Source organism: Apodemus sylvaticus, chromosome 1 (assembly GCF_947179515.1).
Source record: "Apodemus sylvaticus chromosome 1, mApoSyl1.1, whole genome shotgun sequence".
Lineage (NCBI taxonomy): Eukaryota > Metazoa > Chordata > Mammalia > Rodentia > Muridae > Apodemus > Apodemus sylvaticus.
Window position 1 is genome coordinate 142,719,556 of NC_067472.1, and position 21,232 is coordinate 142,740,787.

General features: G+C 48.3%; 1 protein-coding gene across 3 annotated transcripts in view; it reads right to left on the reverse strand.

Moving 5' to 3' along the window:
- The window catches only part of Pcsk6 (proprotein convertase subtilisin/kexin type 6), a 191,113-nt gene that overhangs the window by 91,452 nt on the left and 78,429 nt on the right, over positions 1-21,232 (reverse strand). For all 3 annotated transcript variants that reach the window (XR_007973956.1, XM_052161235.1, XM_052161242.1), the window contains exons 7-8: positions 7,510-7,682; positions 1,420-1,632 (exon numbers count right to left, since the gene is read on the reverse strand). Coding sequence is in view for 2 of the 3 variants with exons in the window: in XM_052161235.1 (XP_052017195.1) it covers positions 1,420-1,632; positions 7,510-7,682 (386 nt within the window). In the remaining variant the exon portion in view is untranslated. The remainder of the gene's footprint in view (positions 1-1,419; positions 1,633-7,509; positions 7,683-21,232) is intronic.

The following is a 21,232-nucleotide window of genomic DNA, read 5'->3' on the forward strand; positions in this document are numbered from 1 at the left end:
AAAACAGGATGTGGTGGGGCATGACTATAACTTCAGCATTGGGAGGTGATGGCAGGAAGAACAGGAGGAGTTCAAGGAATGCCTCCACGACGCAGTTAGTGAGTTCAAATCCACTCTGGACTACATAGGATCATTTTTTAAAAAGTGTGCATGGAGGAGGGGTGGTGACTAAAATATTTCTGAGGCGAGCACATTCAAGCATGATAGGTAAGCAAGTAAAGCCACAGGTCCCACTTCCAGAGCTGGGTGCCATCACTGAGAATGCAGCCGAGGACACAGTCTCCAGTATGTGTCCAATTACGCCTATTTCTTCTCGTCTCCATTTAGCCAGTAGGCCTCTGTTGGGGTTCAGCCCAGGCATCCTGTTTAATAAAAGTTCATCGAGCCCGTGCTCAGATGAGGAGGAAATGAAGGGGACATGGTACAGAGTCTCAGTTGGCCATCCCAGAGCTGGGTGACCCTGCAGGATGGGAAAGAAGCACTTAACACCTTTGTGGACCAGCGTGGGCCATGGCCAGGCCTGCCCCAGGATGGTGTGGCTGACCTTCCGTGTATGCATAGTGAGTAGGGTGCCAGCGTGCCCTCCCCCTCCCCCCCCCCCCCGGGGAAAAAGTAAAAATAAATTTGAAAATAATTTCTAAAGATGTGTCTCAGCAGTGAGAGGAATGAACAGATGCTGGTGAGTGTTAAAAGCAAGCCGCGCCTGGCCAGTGCCACGGGCTCATTTTAAAACCTTCCACACACTAACTTAATGACTAGGCATTTGAATTCTGCATTAATTTAAACTGGAACACCCCCACCCCTTATTTTAAATATAGGAAAGTATGTGTAGAAGGAAGAAGCATACATTCCAGCCATATACTAACTAAAACAGTTACCATTTGAAAGATAAATCAGTGTGGCTCAGTGGTGGAGTCCCTGACCACCATGGGTTTAGCCACCACAAAGAAGAATAAAAGAAAAACTGCTCATTGCAGCAAACTGAGCTGGCAAGCCCTGTGGCTTTACTTCCAAGTGTCTACGGCATGTCCCTTGGCAGAGAAACCTAGAATGCTTGGGTTTCCAGAATGTTTCAGCATAAAACCAAAGCTTTCTATTTTATGCATCAGAGTAGGACTGGTCAACTGGGCTCTGGGATGTGACCACAGGATTCCAGAGAGCTAAAAGGAGATAGGATGAAGATGAACCCCATTCTTAAATGACATTTTTAGGTCTCTAAAGTCAGAGAGGGTTTAATTGGCATTTCTGGGCACAGATGAGTCAAACATCTTATAAAATAGTAAAGTCTGAGGCAGGCTGCCAAGCCCCTGGGGTTGACCTCCACAGAGGGAGAGGCTGGGACCTGAGATCCAACAAAATCTGGTCTTGGCCAAACTGGCTTTAGGAAAAAGGAAGCCTTAGGCCTCAGAGAGAACTTACGATCTTCCGTTCATAGAAGGCCCCGCTGCTGTAGGTGGTAGCCAAGGTGGAAGCGCATTCCTCCAGGTACCAGGGTTTGTGGCCATTCTCAGTGGTGCTGCTGACGGAGATGGTGTAGATGCTGTTGGTGTAGCCATCACAGGAGCAGTGGTCCCCTTCTCTCCCGCCATTCCCAGAGGCCCAGACAAAAATGGAGCCCAGACCTTGGCGACCCTATATGGAAGCAAGAACAGATGTTAGCGACTGAGGTGGGGCACCATGGAAGAATCTCACACCAGTCTGCAACTCCACCTTCAGCCTATTTCTCCACGGAGCTGTGAAGGTTGCCCTGAGACCACATGGGTTCTGCTCAAGGGTTCTGTCAGGTTTTGGTGAAGCTATTTTGCCCGTGGTAACAGTGTTAAGACAACAGATACTCCTGAGCCTGGCAAGGACGGGCCAAAAGATCCCTCTGCCCTTCACGGGACAACCCAGACCCCAGTGCAAAGTCTCTAATTCTCATTACTGTAGCTGATGACCAAGGGGGCTCAGTGTAAGACCAAGGTTAGAAACACACAGTGGCAGAGTTTGGAATTGTTTAAATTTTATGGGTCAAAGGAGCTGGTTTTGAGAGAGAAGTGCATTGATTTCCTGAAATACTTGTGGAGATCAGCTTCTTGTGGGGCCAGCTCATTTTTCAAAGAGGGGGAAGGGGGGAGAGGAGAGATTGTGCCTTCTGGGTGAGACTGTGTAGAGAAACACGGCCCTGTTCTAGAACACTGTTTGCTTACAGATGTCCCACTAGAGTTCCCTGAGGTGCTGCCGTGGATAAATAGATGAATGTTAAAGCAGTCAGGTCAGATGTCAGCACCAACGCGGACTGGTGACTTCACTCGTTCATCAGGAACAGGAACCAGAGAAAGCTCATGACAGTGACAGATCAGGCAGGTTCCTGCAGTTCTGTTCTGTACACGCCCATGGGATCAATGGTTTCTGACCGAACTTCGTGTCATCTCAGCCACGAACACTAATGATTAGCTCATGGAAGACTCGATTAAGTCTGTCCCAACAGCTGCATAAGTTGGACCTCCCAGGCTCCTAAGGACTGAGAACTCCCCCTTCCAAACATAGGGAGGGGAATGACACTGAATCAGAGCTCAGTTTAAAGACATCGTTTAAACAGATTCTATGAACCAATCCATCTATCCCTTCTCAGCATCCAGGTCTTCCCTTGGGGAAGTTGGACCACCTGATCTGGAAGGCCCAGGACATTCTCTTTTGCAGACTAAAGAGACTTCAGTTCTAGGCTAAGGCTCCCAACAAAACCCACAGGGAGGTTCCTGGTGCTCCCGTAACCCAGATACATTATGATGGCTCATTCACTCTGCTTTATGCATCTCCAAAATGGGCTTCACTGAACGTCCAAGAGCTTACCACAAAGGTTACCTATACTTCACAATAAAGGTTAACTTCTGGGACTGGAGAAATGGCTCAGCAGTTTAGAGCACTTGTTCTTGCAGAGGACCTAGGTTCAATTCCTAGCACCCCTGGGAGGCTCACACTCATCTGTAACTCTTATTCCAGTGGATCTGATGCCATCTTCTGACCTCTGCAGATACTAGGCTGGCATGTGGTGTATATACATGCATGGAGGAAAAACACTAACACACACACACACACACACACACACACACACACACACACCCCTAAAAGAAGAAATTCTAAGAAACAGGTTAACTTTTAAAAGAAAGGCACAAAACAAGGAAGTGGGTGTGTCTGTGAATTGTGTCATGCCCCGTGTCAGGACAATGGATCACACAGGTGCAGAGAAGCTAGGTGTGGGGAAGGCTTCTGTGCTGTTGGAGTTTGTGCAAGCACTCTATCATGAGGTTACATCATGATGCAATGGCCTAATGATGGCTTTCTCAGAGCATGTCCTCAGCATGAAGACTATAATTACCTGTTGGAGAAGATGAATCAGAGCCAGTTGAAAGTGACTAAAATCCAAATAAAAGGTCATTTAGCCATCAGAGCCTATCTATACCTTAGGAGAATCATCTACAAGATAATGTCACTCTCGACCCTGTACCCAATGCAAACCAGGTGATAAATGTTCTTATTTCACAGAGTTTAATAATCATATTATCCTGGAAATATACAGAACAGCTTAAATAGTGCTCCAGACTCAATGTGTAGGCACTGAACCACAAAAGAGTCATGATACATGCCTAGCAGGTGGGTGGTCTGTCGGTTAACTGTCCAGCACTTTAACAAACATAGCAGGTAAATCAAGTGGCAAAGAAAGAACAAAGAAAGAAAAAACAAACAACAAACAAACAAAGTTTATTTGGCTCATAGTTTTGTAGGTTTCAACCCATGACTGGCAGTATCCATTGATTTTGCCTTTAGTGACAGGTCACAATAGAGGCTCATGGTGAAGGAAGTCTATTTATCACATGGGAATACTCGGGGCTCAGTCCCACAATTCAAGGTGTGGTGACAGTGAGCAGTGGATCTCCCACTAGGTCCCACCTCCTCATTTCCTGATAGGCCTGAAATCTGCATGTCTAAGAATTCTTAGCCCATACCTTGCTGCCTGACCCTAGCCTTTCCATCTGACAGAAGGCAGTCACTGCCTGGCCATTTAGCTTCCCAAAGGCGCCACAGTATCAATGGCCTCTTTCTCGTCTTACTGTGGTTTTCTAGAGATCATTTGGAGGGAGGCAGGGAGTGTGGCTAGGTTTAGACTGCAAGAGAGGCCTTTGCTTTCCCTGAGGGTCTCAGGTTCACTTTCCGTATCTTGAATCTGCAGACTCTGGAGGGGATGTTCCATGGCCTTGAATTTCTGCTCAGGAAAGTCACAAGTTGAACACCATCAAACTGCACTGGTATCCTCCCTGGGGGGCAGAGACTGTCAGGAAACTGTCCTGAGGGCTGGTGAGCCCTGGCCGGCTGGATAAGGCCAGATGTTCTTTAAGACCATTTAATTCCCTTTCTGAGAGAAAAATCAAGGGAGGAGTAAGGCTTTATAATGACCAGCATTACAGAGATCCCCGTGCCCAGGAATGGCTTCTAAAGCCACCTGACACCTACTGACGACGAAGCCACTTATTACAGAAAGAGCTAACAGGTCACAAATGAGGTGGCATGGAAGAGTAACAGATGGGGCGTGTGCTTTGGTCGTCACGTTCTTCCTGGAGCGTTCCCCCCGCGCCTTTAGACAGCTGTGATTGAAGAGGCCGGTAACAAACTTTACTTCAGAATGACTAAAATTTAAATGGCCTCTGTATTCTAAGGAAGCATGACAAGAACGAGGAGGGCTGCGTAGCTCCCTTTACACATCCCTGTTGCCCTGACAACCTGACAAAGCAGCCGCTGCTCAGGGTTCAGAATGCCAAGTTCCCTTCTTTGTAGCTCCAACTTGCGCAGGCTCCGTACACAAACCTAGACACACACACTGCAGCGACCCCTTGAAAACAGGCTGGTCCTCTCCTGGACGCAGTGCTCCGTGCCACATCTTTAGAAAGCATCTCATAGACATGCCAGATGTTCAGCATTAACACCATTCCAGTCGATGCCTTTTGTGCGGAGAACGTGACCGCCAACTTAAGTCAGCCTCTCCACAGCTGCAGCTCGGCTCAGTTTTTAGGATGTCTCCCTCCTCATCGGGTCTGAGAGCTGAGTGATCTAACGGTGGGAGGGAGGTTGAGTCATGGAAACAAGTGATTGATTTGGTCACCATCCCTTGTGGGCAGTGGCTGACTTGGTCACGCCCGAGTCTGCCAGCAATCCCCTAGCCAGCACGTGGCCCAGCGACAGCCCAGCACATGGCTTGGCTCAGGTGTTCAGCAGAATAATGGAAGCCGCCTCTTCTTCCTGCTGGAACGGTGGGGCAGAACGAACGGTCTGTGTTGTGTGAGTGGGCACAGGTCTTGTGCTGTCTGTCTGTCACTGACAGATGCTGAGCCTCTTTTACTTTCCTTCCTCTGACAAGTTGGATACCTCTCTGCTACTAGTTGCTAATTTCTCAGTCATGGGGCCCTGGGTGGCTTGGTGAAAGACGATGGCTTTCCTTGTGTTGTGGACGTGCAGACGAGATGCTTCCTGCAGGGAATGAAGGTGTAGTACACCCCTTGACTGAGAAGTTTGGATAAATGAAGGCACTCCAGGGACGTGATGCGGTCAGATGTGGCGAGGCAGGATGCTCTAGCAAATCTCTTGTCATAGAGAAGATAACACTCAGCAACCAACTCGATCAACCCAGAAAGAAACTACATGGCAATCAGAAAAAGAATCCCAAAGAAGACTGGGACGGGGAAGATGGCTCAGTCAGGAAGACGTCTGCCCCATCAGCAAGAGGACCCAAGTTTGATCCCCAGAAACCATGTGAAAAAGGAAAGGAGAAAGAAAAATCTGGTACAGTGGCCCACATTTGGGATCGCAGTGGCCCACATTTAGGATCCCAGTGCTCAGGAGACAGGGACGGGTTAGCTGGCCAGCCAGACTAGCCAGTCAGCAAGCTCTAAGGTCAGTAAGCCCACGGACAGACTATCTCAAAAAATAAGGTGGTGGCACATGCCTTCAACACCAGCATTGGGGAGGCACGGGTAAGTCGATCTCCAGTGAGTTTGAGAGAAGCTTAGTCAACTTAACGAGATCCCAGCCAACCAGAGGTGACAGAGTAAGACCCTATCTCAAAATTAAATAACTAGGGACTGGAGCAGCCAAGAGCATGTTCTGCTCTTGCAGAGGACCCAGGTTCAATTCCCAGCACCCACACTGAGGCTCACAACTGCCTATCACTCCAGATCCATGGGATACAACGCCTTCTTTTGACCTCTGTGACACTAGGCATGCACATAGCATGGTAAAAATGTAAACTTACAGGCAAACCACGTATATACATATAATATAAAAATAAAATCTTTTAACTAAATAACTATTTAAGTAAATAAGTGAAGAACAATTGAAAAAAACCTGCATGTGAATATACATACATATACACATACAAACACAAACACATACAAAGAGGGGGGAGAGGGAGAGGGAAAAGGGAGAGGAGGGAGGGAGAGGGAGCGAGATTGATTCTCTGGAGCAGAACGGCAGGGCAGAGGGAAACAACCTGTTTGCAGTGTAATCTTTTGGTACTTTTGGATATACTTATTAACTATTAACTGTATCTGAATTGCTAGGCAATATAATAAAAACTTGAAGAAATGTTTTATATTACACAAACAATAAAATGGGCTCAATCCCCGCACCCTCCTCCCCTTCCCTGTTTCCCACAGGAATCAGAAACACCTGGGCTTCCTGATAGACACCCCCCCCTCCCCTGCCAGCATTCGTTAGCCACACCTATACCGTGGTCTGGTGCTCAGTGAGCAACCCACAGCCTCCTGGATGCTGACCACAACCGCACCTGACTGCTCTAAGGAACTGTCCTCACCCAGCAATCTGTTTTGCCACCTGGCTTGTAAGAACTGGTTTGGTTCATCTCCTGCTACCCCTTCCCAACCTCGTTATCCCTAAGTCCACCACCACCCCTCCACAGCGACAGTCTTCCCTAAGTCCACCACCACCCCTCCACAGTGACAGTGGGTGATAGAACAGGGCTTGAGGGCAGGCCTCCGGAGATGAGCCTTCCGGCCTCCTCAGAGCAGAAGGTAGTCAACCTCTTGGATGCTCTCTCAGGTTTGCCTGTGAACCTGTAACTGTTGGGCAGTGTGTTGGTGCGAGTGGGCGTGTCTAGGTGACAGTGAGGCCACAACAGACAAAAAGCTTCATTCAGTGTTTCACCTGCATAGTCCAAGGAGCAGGCCGGGAGATCTGACTGAGCCACCTCCCACCACCTACTCAGGCCTCTTCAGCCTCCAGTGGAACAGGCAGGGACCGGGAGTGCTAAGGCCTAGACCAGCTTTGCCCTTCCAGCTGGGTATGCACCATTCCCCAGAGCCCCTGAGAGACTTCTCCTTCATTCTGGTGCTGCATGGCTTTCCTGCCGGTCTAGTTTCAGGCCATGGCTGGGGTCAATTTGATATTTAAATGTTCAAAATGTGCGGTCACCCCACCCTGTTCCCTGGGTGCTCCCTGGTAGCCCTGGGTTACTCACACCTTTTTAATGCCATACTCGAAAGCCTGTTTAGCCAGCCGGCCTGGTCCATCGACTGTCTTCCCGTCGTCATCTGGTCCCCAGCTGGCGCTGTAAATGTCAATGTAGTTGGGTCTGATGCCCAGAGACTTGGCCTCAACCACATCGGTCACATCGCCATCCAGCATCCGGATGCCTGCAAGCACAGGGCGAGCTCATTGTCAGCACTGGGGATGCTGAGAATGCAGTGACCTACCCGGGACCAGAAACCTGCGGGGCCCAAGAGCCTCAGGAAGCTTACACTGGGACAGACACCAGGACACCAGGACACCAGGACACTGGAAGGTTCTTGTATTGGCTAGTTTGCTTCTTGTTTTTCTTTTTTGGTTTTTTGTTTGTTTGATTGTTTTTTAGAGATGATGGGGTTTCTCTATGTAGCCTAGATGTCCTGGAACGCACTTTGTAGACCAGGCTGGCCTTAAACTCACAGATCTGCCTGCCTCTGCCTACTGAGTGCTGGGATTAAAGGGGTGTACCTGGACGTTCTGGCTAGTTTTATGTCAATTTAACAGAAGCTATAGTTTTTTGGGGTTGTTTTTGTTTTTTTGTTTTTTTTTGGAAAAGGAACCCTCAATTTAAAAAATGTCCCTATCAGAATGGACTGTGGACAAGCCTGTTGGGTATTTTCTTGACTGAAGATTGATATTGGAGGGCCCCGCCCACCGTTGGAGATGCCACCCCTGGGGTGTATAAGAAGGTGGATTTAGCAAGCCATGTCCGGCAAGCCAATGAACAGCGCTCCTCCATGGTCTCTGCTTGTTCCTGCCCCTGGGTTCCTGCTCTGCTTGCGTTCCTTCCCTGACTTCCCTCAGTGATGGGCATTCCTGAGAAATAAACCCTTTCCTCCCCAAAGTGCTTCTGGTTATAGTGTTTAAATGGCCATCAAACTGTTCAGTTTCTACTCAAATATATTCCCAATGCATTCTGGTCTGACGGTAGAGTCTGGTCTGAGTGACTCATGTGGCTGAACTTTCGGGTATATACTCAGTCAGACTCAGTCAGACAAAAGTATCTCCTTAAGTGAACTTTTAGAGAGAATTTTCTATTTACCACCTTATACCTGTGCATATGACTAATGCACAGAGAGCAAAGAGCTAGGTACACTAAGCCTGCCAATCCAAATAAATAACCACTCATTACACCCTTAGTAATGAACAATTCCTTCACTCGAACCCCATAAAAGGTGGCCCCTCATTTAATAATAAGCCCTTGAGTACCCTGCAGCCCCATGGCCAATCTCAATTCTGTATCTTTTCTAATCTGTACTGTAGCTTTAGTGTTAAAGAATGCTTCCTTGGTCCTTTACAATCTATGTGGGCTTTTATTTCACTCTTGAAGAAGAGACCAACAAACACCTAACCCAGACCCCAGACACTAGAACACTTCCTGAGAGTCTCCAGAGCCTGCATGAGAGTACTCCAGGTCTGTGTGTACATGGCCATGCCTGTCATGGAGACATACTCTACGTCTTAGAATTACTTAAGACTTAATAGAAAAGTGTTGAACATAACCCCGTGGCCATCATTCTGTCTGGACTTCCCCCTCTACAGTCACCTGGCCACAGCCAGGTTTTCCCGCCCCACAGTTACCTGCCTGGTAGCCCAGCCCACTTTAAAAGGAGGCTTCTTGGCCCCTCCCAGCTCTCTCATGCTTCTCTCTCTTGTCCTTGCGCTTGTCCCCCTGTTCCCCTTGTCTCCCCATTCTTTCCCCTCTTTCCACATGGTCATGGCCAGCTCCCATCCTTCTATCTTTTCTTTCTCTCTCTACTTCTCTATCTCCTTTTCTCTTTCTACTTTGCTATAATGAAGCTTTGAAACTATGGACTGCCTCTTCTTATCAAAACACGCCGTGTAGGAGCATGGAACAGGCCTCAGCGTCTCCAGCCACAGGAAAGGACCCAGGACTCCCTGCCTAGGAAGCCTCTCTCTCTACAGGTACTGGGGTGCCCGCCATCCCTACCCTGGTGAGGTGCACAGGGCCCAGCCTGTTTGCCCCTACGCAGGCCAACCCACCTGTTTTCCCAGCCAGGCATACCCCGCTACAGAGTGAGCAGGGCGGCTATAGCAGGGCAGCCTCCCTTCCACCCACTTTCTCTAAGGTGGGTAAGCAGGCCCGACCCATTCTTTCCCACAGAAAAGTAGACCTCACACTCTTTGCAGGAAGCCTAATAAACATGGAAATAACCTCAGATGGCACTTCAGTCACTTCTGATACTTTTCTTTGTCTGAAACATACACTTTCATTCAAATTTTTTCTCTTTTAAAATGGAACTTTGTGGAGTGGTCACCCTGTGTGATTAGGGATACTTTCAAGGCAAGGTTAGTGACGGTTGGTCAAGCACTCTGGCTCCACACAAACACCAGGCCCAGGCACCCCTTCCTTTGGGGCTCACTTCATCACGGAAGGGCTCTGCACCTCACCTGTACCAGACCTACACAGAAGATCCTCAAGAACTACAACTGATGATTATATTCATTCATAGACAGACAAGGAAGCTCTCTATGTGTGCGCGTCCTGCACCCTCAGACTGAAGCCAAAACACAGCTGAAACACGTAGGACCTCCCCACACAAAGAAAAAACCCCAACTGTTTCTGTTTTATACTAGGATAGACATTTTTGTCACCTCTTCCTAAACAATGAACATCTATACACAATATTTACAAATTATGTATTATCTAGAGATGATTTTACATATACAGGAGGCTGTGTGCAGGTTCTATGCAAATGCTATACCATTTTATATAAGGACTTCAGCCCAAGCACTGGTGTTTCTGTGGACACTGAAGAGTCTACTGTAGTACTTCACCCTGGGGTCAGGAGATGGTTGTCAACTCAAGCAGGAGCAGAGACCTTCCCCCGTACCGGGGACAAACACCTCACATGAACTAAAGCGCAGACCCTCTTCACCATACTCACAGGACACCCTGGCACCATGTTGCTTCTATGACTGACCACTGAGCCCAGAACCTTACTACGTGCCTCCAGTGTTCTTGTCTTATATCTTCTTGCACATCGGTTACAAATAACTAGATATACTTTATTGTTTACAAAGTTGAGACTTTCTTCCCTATGGGGAACTGGAAGAGTTGGCAATTCCTTTCTTTAACCAGTTTTTAAAGTTCAGGTTCCTCTATCACCAGGAGAACACAGCCCACAGAATCAACCAAGCAGGGCTCGTACGGGCTCACAGAGACTGAAGCAGCAACTACAGAGCGTGCATGGGTCTGCACCAGGCTCTCTGTGTATCTGCTATGGTTGTGCAGCTTGGGAATTCTGTGGGATTCCTAACAGTGGGAGTGGGGGTGTCGCTGGCCCATTCGCTCGCTCATGAGACCCTTTTCCTCCTCCTGGGCTGCCTGATCCAGCTTGGGTTTGAGGGTGTGTACCTAATAACCTGCTCTTTTCTAAAGAGAAAGAGAGGAGCAGTGGATATGGCAGAGAGGAGAGGTGGGCAGGGGTATTGGGAGGAGAAGAGGGAGGGGGCTATGGTTGAGATGTATTGCATGAGAGAAGAATAAATTATTTTTTAGAGAAGTTCAAGTCCCTCTAATGCAGTGTTTCTCAACCTTTGAGTTGAGACCACCAGGGTTGACCAACCCTTTCACAGGGGTTCCCTAACACCACCAGACAATACAGATATTTACAATATGATTCCTAACAGTAGAAATGAAATAATTTTGCAGTCACTACACAAGAATTTGGGGATCACCACAGATGAGGAGCTGTATTAAAAGGTCGCAGCGTTAGGAAGGTCGAGAACCACTGCTCTAAGGTTTTCTCTGTGCCATTTCCTCCAGGGTTTCCATGTCAATGCAGGCATGCCTGTGGGGAATCCTTGGGAGACTGTATAGTGGAGCTAGCAATGCAGTCGGGGCAGGAGGGCTGCTCTGGGCACAGTAACACGGCCTTGTGCTTAAGAGGGACACTGGGCTTAACTAGAAATAACTACTCTGAAGGAATGGGAATTCTACTCGAAATCACTGTCAGAGAGATTAACTGAAAACAAACATAGTAAGGCTGAGGGGCTGAGGGGCTGAGGGCATCAGACGTGTGACAGTGGTGACAGTGGTGACAGTGGTGCGCAGAGCTGAAAGGATAGAAAATAATACAGCCTAACTCTAATGACCCCAAGAAGTCAGAAGTTTAAAATGCTATCTCACTTTGTTAGAAACTAGGTAAAAGGTACAAATCAGTTGGCTCGCATTTCGTGGGCTCTCCATGCTAAGAAATGATTGGTTTGTGATTCACGGGCTTTGTCGTAAACTTATAAAAGCTGTCACAATTCAGCACTCGTGGTCCACAGTCCTCTAGCCCTGCATGGTGTACAGCTGTGGAACCCAGAATTCTAGAATAAAGAAACCCTCATGTTATTGCATCAAGACCGTTTCTCTCGAGTGATTTGGGTGATTCTGGGGCGTGGGGTGTGGGGCACCCTCAGTTTTTGGGGGTCTTACAGAGCCATGCGGGATGTAACCAGGTGGGCACAGGCAGCTGTGGAGGACCACGATGGAGCCCCGGGAGCGCCTTTCCAGTAAAGTCTGAAGGCCTGCCAAATGAGCAGCACGGTGGTTCCAGCTCAGCGCCATTCTCCTCGTTGGCTCCCCATCCGCCTCCTCCCCCCAGAACCGCCTCGGCTACGGACAGCTTTGGGTGGCCAGCGAGACACCATGGCCAGCCACACACAGTGACTTAAGGCACTGTGTCATCTTCTTCAAGGAGAGGCCCTCGGTGCAGCAGGCCTCCCTCTGGCTAGTAGACAGACAGATATGCCAGGGCAGAGGCCCCGTGACCAGATAGGGACCCTGGAAGTTCTGTCATGCATGGCACAAATCTTGGTTTTCTGTCCAAGGCAGTGAAGGAAGTTACCGGCTCTGAGTTGAAAAAATGGCGGAAAAGAACTTGCCACACAGGAGGTACTTAATGTGCTTGATTCCAATGAGCCTCAGTTTTTCTATCTGTGAAAAATGGGTATAATTTTAATAACTAATCCCTTCCTTCCATATTTTCTAAAGATGTACTGTTTGTTATCTCTGGAGGAGGACATAGCATACCTGCTGTGGGAGACCAAACCCTAGAAAACCAGAGTTTCAACAGCCCTCACCTTGAAAGTTCACTGACCTTGCGGTTTACAGCTGAACACCCCCCTTCTTCACACAAGGCTGATCAACCTGGCCGAACACCTGGGATGGTCTGGGTGGAACCAGCATTCCCGGAAAGCTGCAGATGCCTCGGGCCAGAGTCAACTTCCGCCCCAAATGACCTTTTCTCTTTCTGTGCCTTTAGCTTTCCCCTCAGTCCCTCCCTACTTCCTCTTACGGTGGGTTCAAAACCAAGCGTTTTGCGTTTCATTAAAGAGGCTTTGACAAAGAACACCCCATTTGCTTGGCCTCGCTTTTCTTTCCCACCCATTCTCTCTTTCAGGCAGGCTTGGGTCCTCCTCAGCTCCCTAAATTACTAGGTCCCATAGGTCGGGACAACCTGCTAGTTATAAAGTCTCATAAAACAATGGATGATATGTGCTCTTCACGTAAGGCAGGCGAGAAGATGAGACTCAATGGGGGGGGGGTGGGCTCTACCCATGTCTACATCTTGTTACCCGGCTTCTTGAAGGAAACTGCTTAGAATCTTGGGTTACCCATTCCCCTGTCTTTTAAACGTTACGGTCTATATTTGTGTGTATATTTAAATAACATAGTATTTACTTTTGCCTTTCCTGGGAATTAATCCTTTGCTGATTTTATAAAGTTTCCCATCTTGTATTCATAATATATTTTAAATTCTGGAACTTGAAAGCAGGGCCTTACGTAAGTAAACTAGGGAACCTTTCTGTCACTAAGCTCCGTCCCTTACACGGTCTCTCAATTTAAATAATATTAGGTGCTCATTCCTGCCCCTGCCCCCAGGCTTGTGAGCATCTGCTGTGAAGTTCCCTAGGTAGAGCAGAGTCACCCCAGCCAGAGCCTGTGTGCTCTGTGAAGCTGGTTCACTGTATTCTTTCCTTTTGGGGTTTTGGGTAGAAGAACTGACGTGGCCATGAGGCACCATCCTCCCCCAGGCCCCAGTCTGCATGCCCCACAGTTCTTCACTCCATGGCTGTTTCAGGGATGCTGGGCCCAGGGAGTCAGCTCATTCAGCTCTAACAGTGCAGGAGTAAACAGTGGACACAGGCAGAACAGCCCAGGCAGGGTCAAAGAGTCCTAAGCCAGAATGTCAGACCTGTGTGACCCTGAGCATGGACCCAACCTCTCTGATCCCCATTTTCTACAGTGTTTACCAAGAAGACTAACAAAGTCACAAGCTGGAGCCCTTGACTATGGTACAGACATGGTTTGAGAGCACCCTTGAAGAGTTCATGTGCTGGAGGCATGTGGTGCTGTAGAGATGCAGTGGTACCTGCTTCCTGAGTGTACTCCCTTTGTAGGGACTAAAGAAGGTCTCATGAGACCCTGCTTAGTTCTCAAGAGAGGGAATTGCTGGAGAAGAGAAAGACTACCATTGAATGCTCCACTGGCTTCTACGAAATCCTGCAGCCTCTTCCTGTTGCAAATGCTCCTGCTCTGATTCTATCTGCCGCCATGTGTTCTCTCCAAGGGGAACCCCGCCAGAGTCAGCACTGTGCTGTTTGAACTGTAAGCCTCCAAAACTGGGAGCTAAAGAAAACCCCTGTTTGCAAGTTATCCAGACTCACACATTTTGATAGAGCAATGGAGAAACGGACCAATAAGCCCTGGCTCCCAGTGCTGCTACATAAATGGAGCCGTGTTTCTTATGCCTTTAAAGTTAGCAGCAGACGGGCCAGAGAGATGGCTGCTCACACGGGTGGCCAAAGCCTGTTCTGTGGTTCTGATGCTGAAATTGAACCTGCTATTCTAAGACCTTTCGTTCTAGTTATAGATGGTGAGGTGCCTATTCCTGAATGAGGAGAACAGGATGCCAGGAGACATCTAAATATATATAATATATAAAATATATAAAAGCATTCAAGCAGAGTGACTCCCCCTCTGAGTGGCTCTCAGGACACTCTCCATCTTGAAGAAGGCTGACTGGCGTGTGAGAAGTATTGAGCACTGAGATTTACCCAGCACTGACAGTTGCCAACGGAAAAAAAGGGAAATATTTTCAGCAGAAACCTGCTGTTCAGCATTAGCTTCAAATGTGAATGGCTCTCTGAAAATACCAAGGAGAGGGGAAAAAAGCCATTGTTTCTCTAATAAAAAAAAAAAAGAGCTCATTTACTATAAATTGCCGGGGACAAAAATAATCTGGACCAATCATTTGGACGGCAAATTAGCTCCTGTTGTTAGCCTGCCGCTGGGTTGCTCTCCTGTAGATGGGATCAGGGCGAGTGACTGCATGGTAAACACGGTCGAGCCATCCACTCTGGCGGCTAGTCTGTGGGTCCCAGGTGGAGGAGCAGACAGACAGGTATAAAGTGTTGAACCTCGTGTGTTTGTGTCTGAGTGGAAAAGGAGACGCACTCTCCACAGGATAATTCTAGGTGTTCTTCTAAGTCCATCCTGGAGAGCACTGGACAGGCCTTTCTCCTTTCAGAAATGTATACAATCCTATTAGGTTGACTAAGCCTAATAGTTGAAATGTCCTGGGAAAACCTGGCTGAAACCATGACTTTAGAAGTCTCTTAGTAAAAGTTAAAATAAAACACCAGTTTTCTCATAGTGATCCATCCCTCTTCCCTGTTTCTGATTTATATTGTGATCGTCTGAACAACAGGCTTGTGTAAGGCAAGGCAAACACAGAAACATGCAGTTGGCTCTGTGAAGAGCACAAGATGTAGCATTTGCCCTTCAAACTATTTCCTGATGGAGCTTATCATGAAAAGGAAGAGAAAGAACACACACAAATACACACACATGTGTGCACATGTACACACGCATACAGAGACAGAGACACACATACAGGCACACACACAGACAAACACACACACAGACAAACACACACACAGACAAACAAACACACACAAACACATACACATAGACAAACACATACATATGTAAACACACAAAAACACACACATGTGTGCACATACACACAAATCATGGGCATGTGCGCGCCCAGACACACACAGATACACACAAACACAGACATAGACACACAGACACACAGACACACACACACACACACACACACACACACACACACGTGCAAGGTGCACATACACAGGTCTTACAGGAGAAGTCGGCCTATACCTGGCCATCTTGCCTGCCTGTCACCGTCTGGAGAAGGCAGGGGAGCTGCCATGCCGGGCCACTGATGTTTACTGAGCAGTAATGTATTTTGCCTTTAGCAAGTGAGTGGCAAAGCAAGAGCAATGAATGGCGGCAAGGAAAATGAGATTGTAGCTTCCTGTGTGTGACAAATAGTTCTCCTCAACAAATCCAACTCATTAATCCTCAATTCGTTTCAGTAAATCCACAGAGAAATGCTTGTTTGTTTGTCTGTTTTTCCGCAAAACCACAGTTCATTCTATTCCATGGGCAGCCATGCATGCAAGGTTTCAACAGTTGTTTAAAAGGACAAAAACGGGACTGGAGAGATGGCAACAGTTAGGAGTACTGGCTGCCCTCTCAGACAGCCTAGGTTTGCTGGCTCACAGCTGCCTGTGAGTCCTCTCATAAAGGATCTGCTGGCCTCTTCTTTCCCCCATGGGCACTAGGCACACATATGGTGCACATACATACATGCATGTAAAACACTCATACACATAAAAGAGTTTTTTAATGTCTGCAAATCTGCAAAACTGTCAAGTCTTATAATCTCCTTGGAGCCTGTTAATCTCTGAATATGCCCCACCAGATAGCCTTTTTCCAGGTCCCTGGGAGCTGAGGTCCAGACAAACCTACAGTCTGCCATTATCCCAAGATAGGGTAGGGAGGCTATTGTGGATCGACATAAAGCCAGGTCTCTCAGCCTCCCCAGCTATTCTTGATCTCCTAACACAGCACCCCATGTCTCCCCAGAGAGAGGCAGCTGCAGCCACGTGCATCATAATGGGCTTCATAACCGAACCACCAAGATGATACTCCGACAGAGCAGGTTCTCATGTTAACTCTGTCTTGTGAGGCGCTCATACTTGGGGGGGTCTTAACCCCAAAGAGATTCTCCTCTTCAGCCTCGACTAACCTCTAGGCATAGTAAATGACTTGCATAGAAAAGTATATCTTCCACATGGAAACTAGGCAATCCAGTGTCCACCTGGGAGGCTCCTTTGCTGGGTCTCCACAGTCCAACCGGGGGGAGGGCAGTTAGCCAATGACTAGGGACACGTGCTATTCTGCTGCATCGTCTGAAGTAGCCGGTTCTGCTACTTGTAGTAGCAAGCCTGCTCTCTGCGCCTCACCTTGCCTTCCTATGGAAACAGCAATGAGTCCTTTGCTTCCCTTGCTTGTCTCCTGACCAACCTTGGAGCTTCCACAGGAGGCCCAGCATGGTGTGATGTGGCCTGGCCTCTTAGGAGCTGTGAGTCACAAGCTACCTTTTCAATTAGTGGCAGTCATCTGCTAATCAGATGGCCTTGCCGAACCTAAATAATAATGAATACCATACTCCCTTTTGATAATCGGGTCCTGTTGATGTCTCAAAGAAAAACAGAAGGGTTGAAAAGTCATAGATATTGTCTAGAGACGAGGTTCTCAGCCTTCCTAATGCTGCAACTCTTTAATATAGTTCCTCATGTTGTGGTGACCCTCCAACCATAAGATTCTTTTGTTGCTACTTCCTAACTGTAATTTTGCTACTGTTATGAATTGTAATGTAAATATATAATATACAACCCTTGAGGGGGTCGTGATGCCGATTGAAAAACACTGGTCCAGAAAGCTGATGCTTCTTTCTCCTGTCACAGGGAACCGGACAAGAATCAGAAGTGAATTTTCTAGAGACTTAGGAATTCAGCAAGCACTGGCCAGTTGGGTCACGCAGCAAACACCAAGCTTCAGAGGCACGGAGGATGCCCACACACCTCAGGCAAGAACTGTGAGGAGCCCCCCAAGAGGGTGTGTAGCTGGGAAGGAGAAAGCCAACTCATGCCCTGAGGGGGCCTCTGAGGAAGGCAAGGAGCCCCTGAATGTAAGACACTGAGCAGCCATGAAGGGAGGGCTGATCAGAACCCTGAGTTGCTACTGGACAAAGAGCCTGTCCTTGTCAGGGCCATCAGGAAAGAAGGGCCTCCTCAGTGGGGGATTATGTCTAGAACTCTGACCAGGGCAGCCCAAGAAGATATCAGGAGGCAGGCTCACCTGTCCTCCTGGGGAGGGTGTGGCCACCAGGGTGTCTAACTCCTGGAGCCTCAGACTATGCCTGGAACTTTCTCAGGCCCAGCAGGCAAGCACTTTAGACAAGATGTGGGGGCTGAGGAGCAGGGAAGTGGGGACCCCTCTTCCTTGACCGCAATGCCTCCCACAGTTACCAATTCTCCTGAGCCTCCTGTGCATTTTAAATCCTTCTGCTTTGAAGATTAATCTGGAGCTTAACCGGCTGCCTTAACCGCTCACAAGCCTAAACTGCTTAATGGAAACGCGAATGAGACGGAATTCTGTAACTGGAAATTAGCATAATTAACTAATTTATAGGCACAGATTAATTTAGTTGTTATGTACTTAACATTTTCGTGTTTACGAAAGAAAAAAAAAAAAGAAAAGCAACCATGATTTAGTTACCCAATCAAAACACAAGGTGAAAACACCAACAGAACTTTGTCTGTCCCTGTTTGTTTTTCCTTCCCAGAGGACAAGTAAAGACAGTAGAAGCTGCAGGAGGTCAGGGAGGCTGCGCAGGGGACACTGATCTCTGAACCTCAGGGTAACCCTCTTTCCTTTGGAGATAGCTGCGTCATGTTAAAGCACAGGCTAGAAGGTACTGGTCAAAAGCTGTCCCACACTACTGTCTGTCAACATTCCCGACAGACAGGTCAACTTAGGCCTCTACTTCTGTGTCCCCAGAGAGCTTATTTATGTCAGAGCCACAGTTCTCAACCTGCCCCTTTGGGAATGGGGGTCACCTAAGACCATCAGAAGACACACATATTTACATTAAAATTCGTAAGAGTAGCAAAATTACAGTTACGAAGTAGCAGCAAAATAATGCACGTGGGCCTGTATGCTCTGCATTAAAGGGTTACAGTGTCAGGAAGGCAGGGAAGCACAGTGTCAGGGCATGCTGAATGCAGAGTGCAGCCAGGGGCATCTGGCATGCGGGACGGGCTCACCTCCTCAGAACTACAGGCGGAGTGAGTGAGGCCTTTGCATTTGGCAGACACCTGCAGGCTGGGCACAGCCCCTGGGATCTCCACTGGCAGGTGAACTATGCTGGAAGGGCGCAGCCGAGCCCCCTACACAAATGCCACTGACAGCAGGTGCCACGGGAGAGGGGCAGCACTGCAAACCAAAACAAACATAAAGCCAAGAAGGGGGCCTCTGAGTGTGCCAGAGCATTTTAAAATAAAACAAACAATTTGTAAAAATGGAACTGAAGGAAGATTCACAAGCAAGAGAGAAGAGAATTGTTAAGTGGCTCAGTGACAGCTGACCGTGGGGTGTCAGTACTATGCCCTGGCACCAGAGAGCTAGGCTAGAAAAGGCCCAGCCCAGCCTTCAGGTCCTCAGGATTGTCCTCACCTCTGCTCTGCCTCTCAGCAACTGACTGACCCTGGAAGTGGCAAGTCACCTCCCTGCTCAGTTTGGTGTCTGGCGGTGTGAAGTGACCGAGATGACCCCAGTTCACACAATCCTGCTGAGGAGCAGATGAAGAGACAGGACTTGCTGCATTATCTATCCACGGCTAACAGCAGTCGGCAACTGTTGTGCTAACAGAAAGATATCCTAAGGCGGCTAGAGCAGGAAAGTGAAGTGAATAAGTAGCCTACTACCTCTCCTCAGGGTCCAAAGCTCCAGGACTTAAAACACAGAAAAGAAGAAAAAGAACAACTCTGGAATAGCCACGCAAGATGTTCCGAGGAACTGAGCAGAGATGAGATGTGGGCCGCAGGAGAAAGCGCCCTGGAGCAAGTCTGCTCAGAGGGGAGCAATTCCACAAGGCTCACCCCTCTGTGGCCTGGGTGCCAGGTCAGCAGGGATCCTGCCCAAGCAGGCTGAGCAGCGGGAGCCGCACAGGAGTCATTCAGAGATGAACCGAGTGAGAGCTGGTGGTAGGTCACAGAGAAGGGATGGTGTTCGGAGATTAGGCAGCCCAGCCACTGCCTTCAAGGACAGGGCTAGCACCTGCCAGGCGTGTGGGCATCATTGTGAGCGCACAACCAAACCCAGCAAATATCTGAAGAAATCCAAATGTCAAATTGAAAAGTAACACAATTAGATGTCATGGCTCATGCTGAACCCAGGGATGACGGATGGAGAGTCTGGAGCGGGCACAGGCAGCACAACAGGATTCTGTCTCCTAAGAGGGTGAATACAAACAGGGAGGGGGACTCCAACATAAAGCGTCAGTATGCATAAAACGATGCAAGATGGGCTGGAGTGATGGCTCAGCTGGTAAGAGCACCGACTGCTCTTCCAAAGGTCATGAGTTCAAATCCCAGCATCCACATGGTGGCTCACAACCATCCGTAAAGAGATCTGACATCCTCTTCTGGCGTCTGAAGACAGCTACAGTGTACTTACATATAATAAATAAATAAATATTAAAAAAAATATTAAAAAAACAATGCAAGATGCCGGAGTATCTGTTAAGAAACACTAGAGTTCTCCTGTTTCCAGGAAGAAGGAAAAGATATAATTCACTCCATCCTTCCTGCTTCAAAAAGCCAGACTCTGGAGAGGGTACAAGAAACAAACAAGAGGAAACTCTGAAAGGCAGAGAGGCAGGCAGGCTGGTTCCAATCTTGTTCTGTTAAGAATGACATGGTAGTGAGATCTTGGGTCTTCTCCACCCCGCCCTCCACCTTTCTGCCTCTTCTTCCTTTTAACTCTGTGTACGGGTGTTTTGCCTGCATGTCTTCTGTCTCTGCACCGCCTCCAGAAGTGAGAAGAGGGCATCGTACCTGTACTGGCTGCTTTTGTGTCAACTTGAGACAAGCTGGAGTTATCACAGAGAAAGGAGCTTCAGGTGAGGAAATGCCTCCATGAGATCCAACTGTAAGGCGTTTTCTCAATTAGTGATCAAAAGGGGAGGGCCCTTGTGGGTGGTGCCATCCCTGGGCTGGGAATCTTGGGTTCTATAAGAAAGCAAGCTGAGCAAGTCAGGGGAAGGAAGCCAGTAAGAAACATCCCTCCATGGCCTCTGCATCAGCTCCTGCTTCCTGACCTGCTTGAGTTCAGTCCTGACTTCCTTTAGTGATGAACAGCAATGTGGCAGTGTAAGCGGAATAAACGCTTTACTCCCCAACTTGCTTCTTGGTCATGATGTTTGTGTGGGAAAGAAGCCCTGACTAAGACAGTACCCCAATGGGATTGGAATAACAGGTGACTGTGAGCCCCCATGTGGGTGCTCGGAATCAAACCCCAGTCCTCTGGAAGAGCAGCCAGTGCTGTTAACCATTGAGCCACGGCTCGAGCCCTATCATGTCTTGTGTGTGTGTGTGTGTGTGTGTGTGTGTTTTATTTTGTTTTGTTGTTTTGTGGCAGAGTCTTGCTGAGGCAGTGTAGAAAGATGGAAACCCAGGGGCACATGATGGCAAGAGCAAGGAGGGGCGGGGCTTGCGCTGTCCTTCC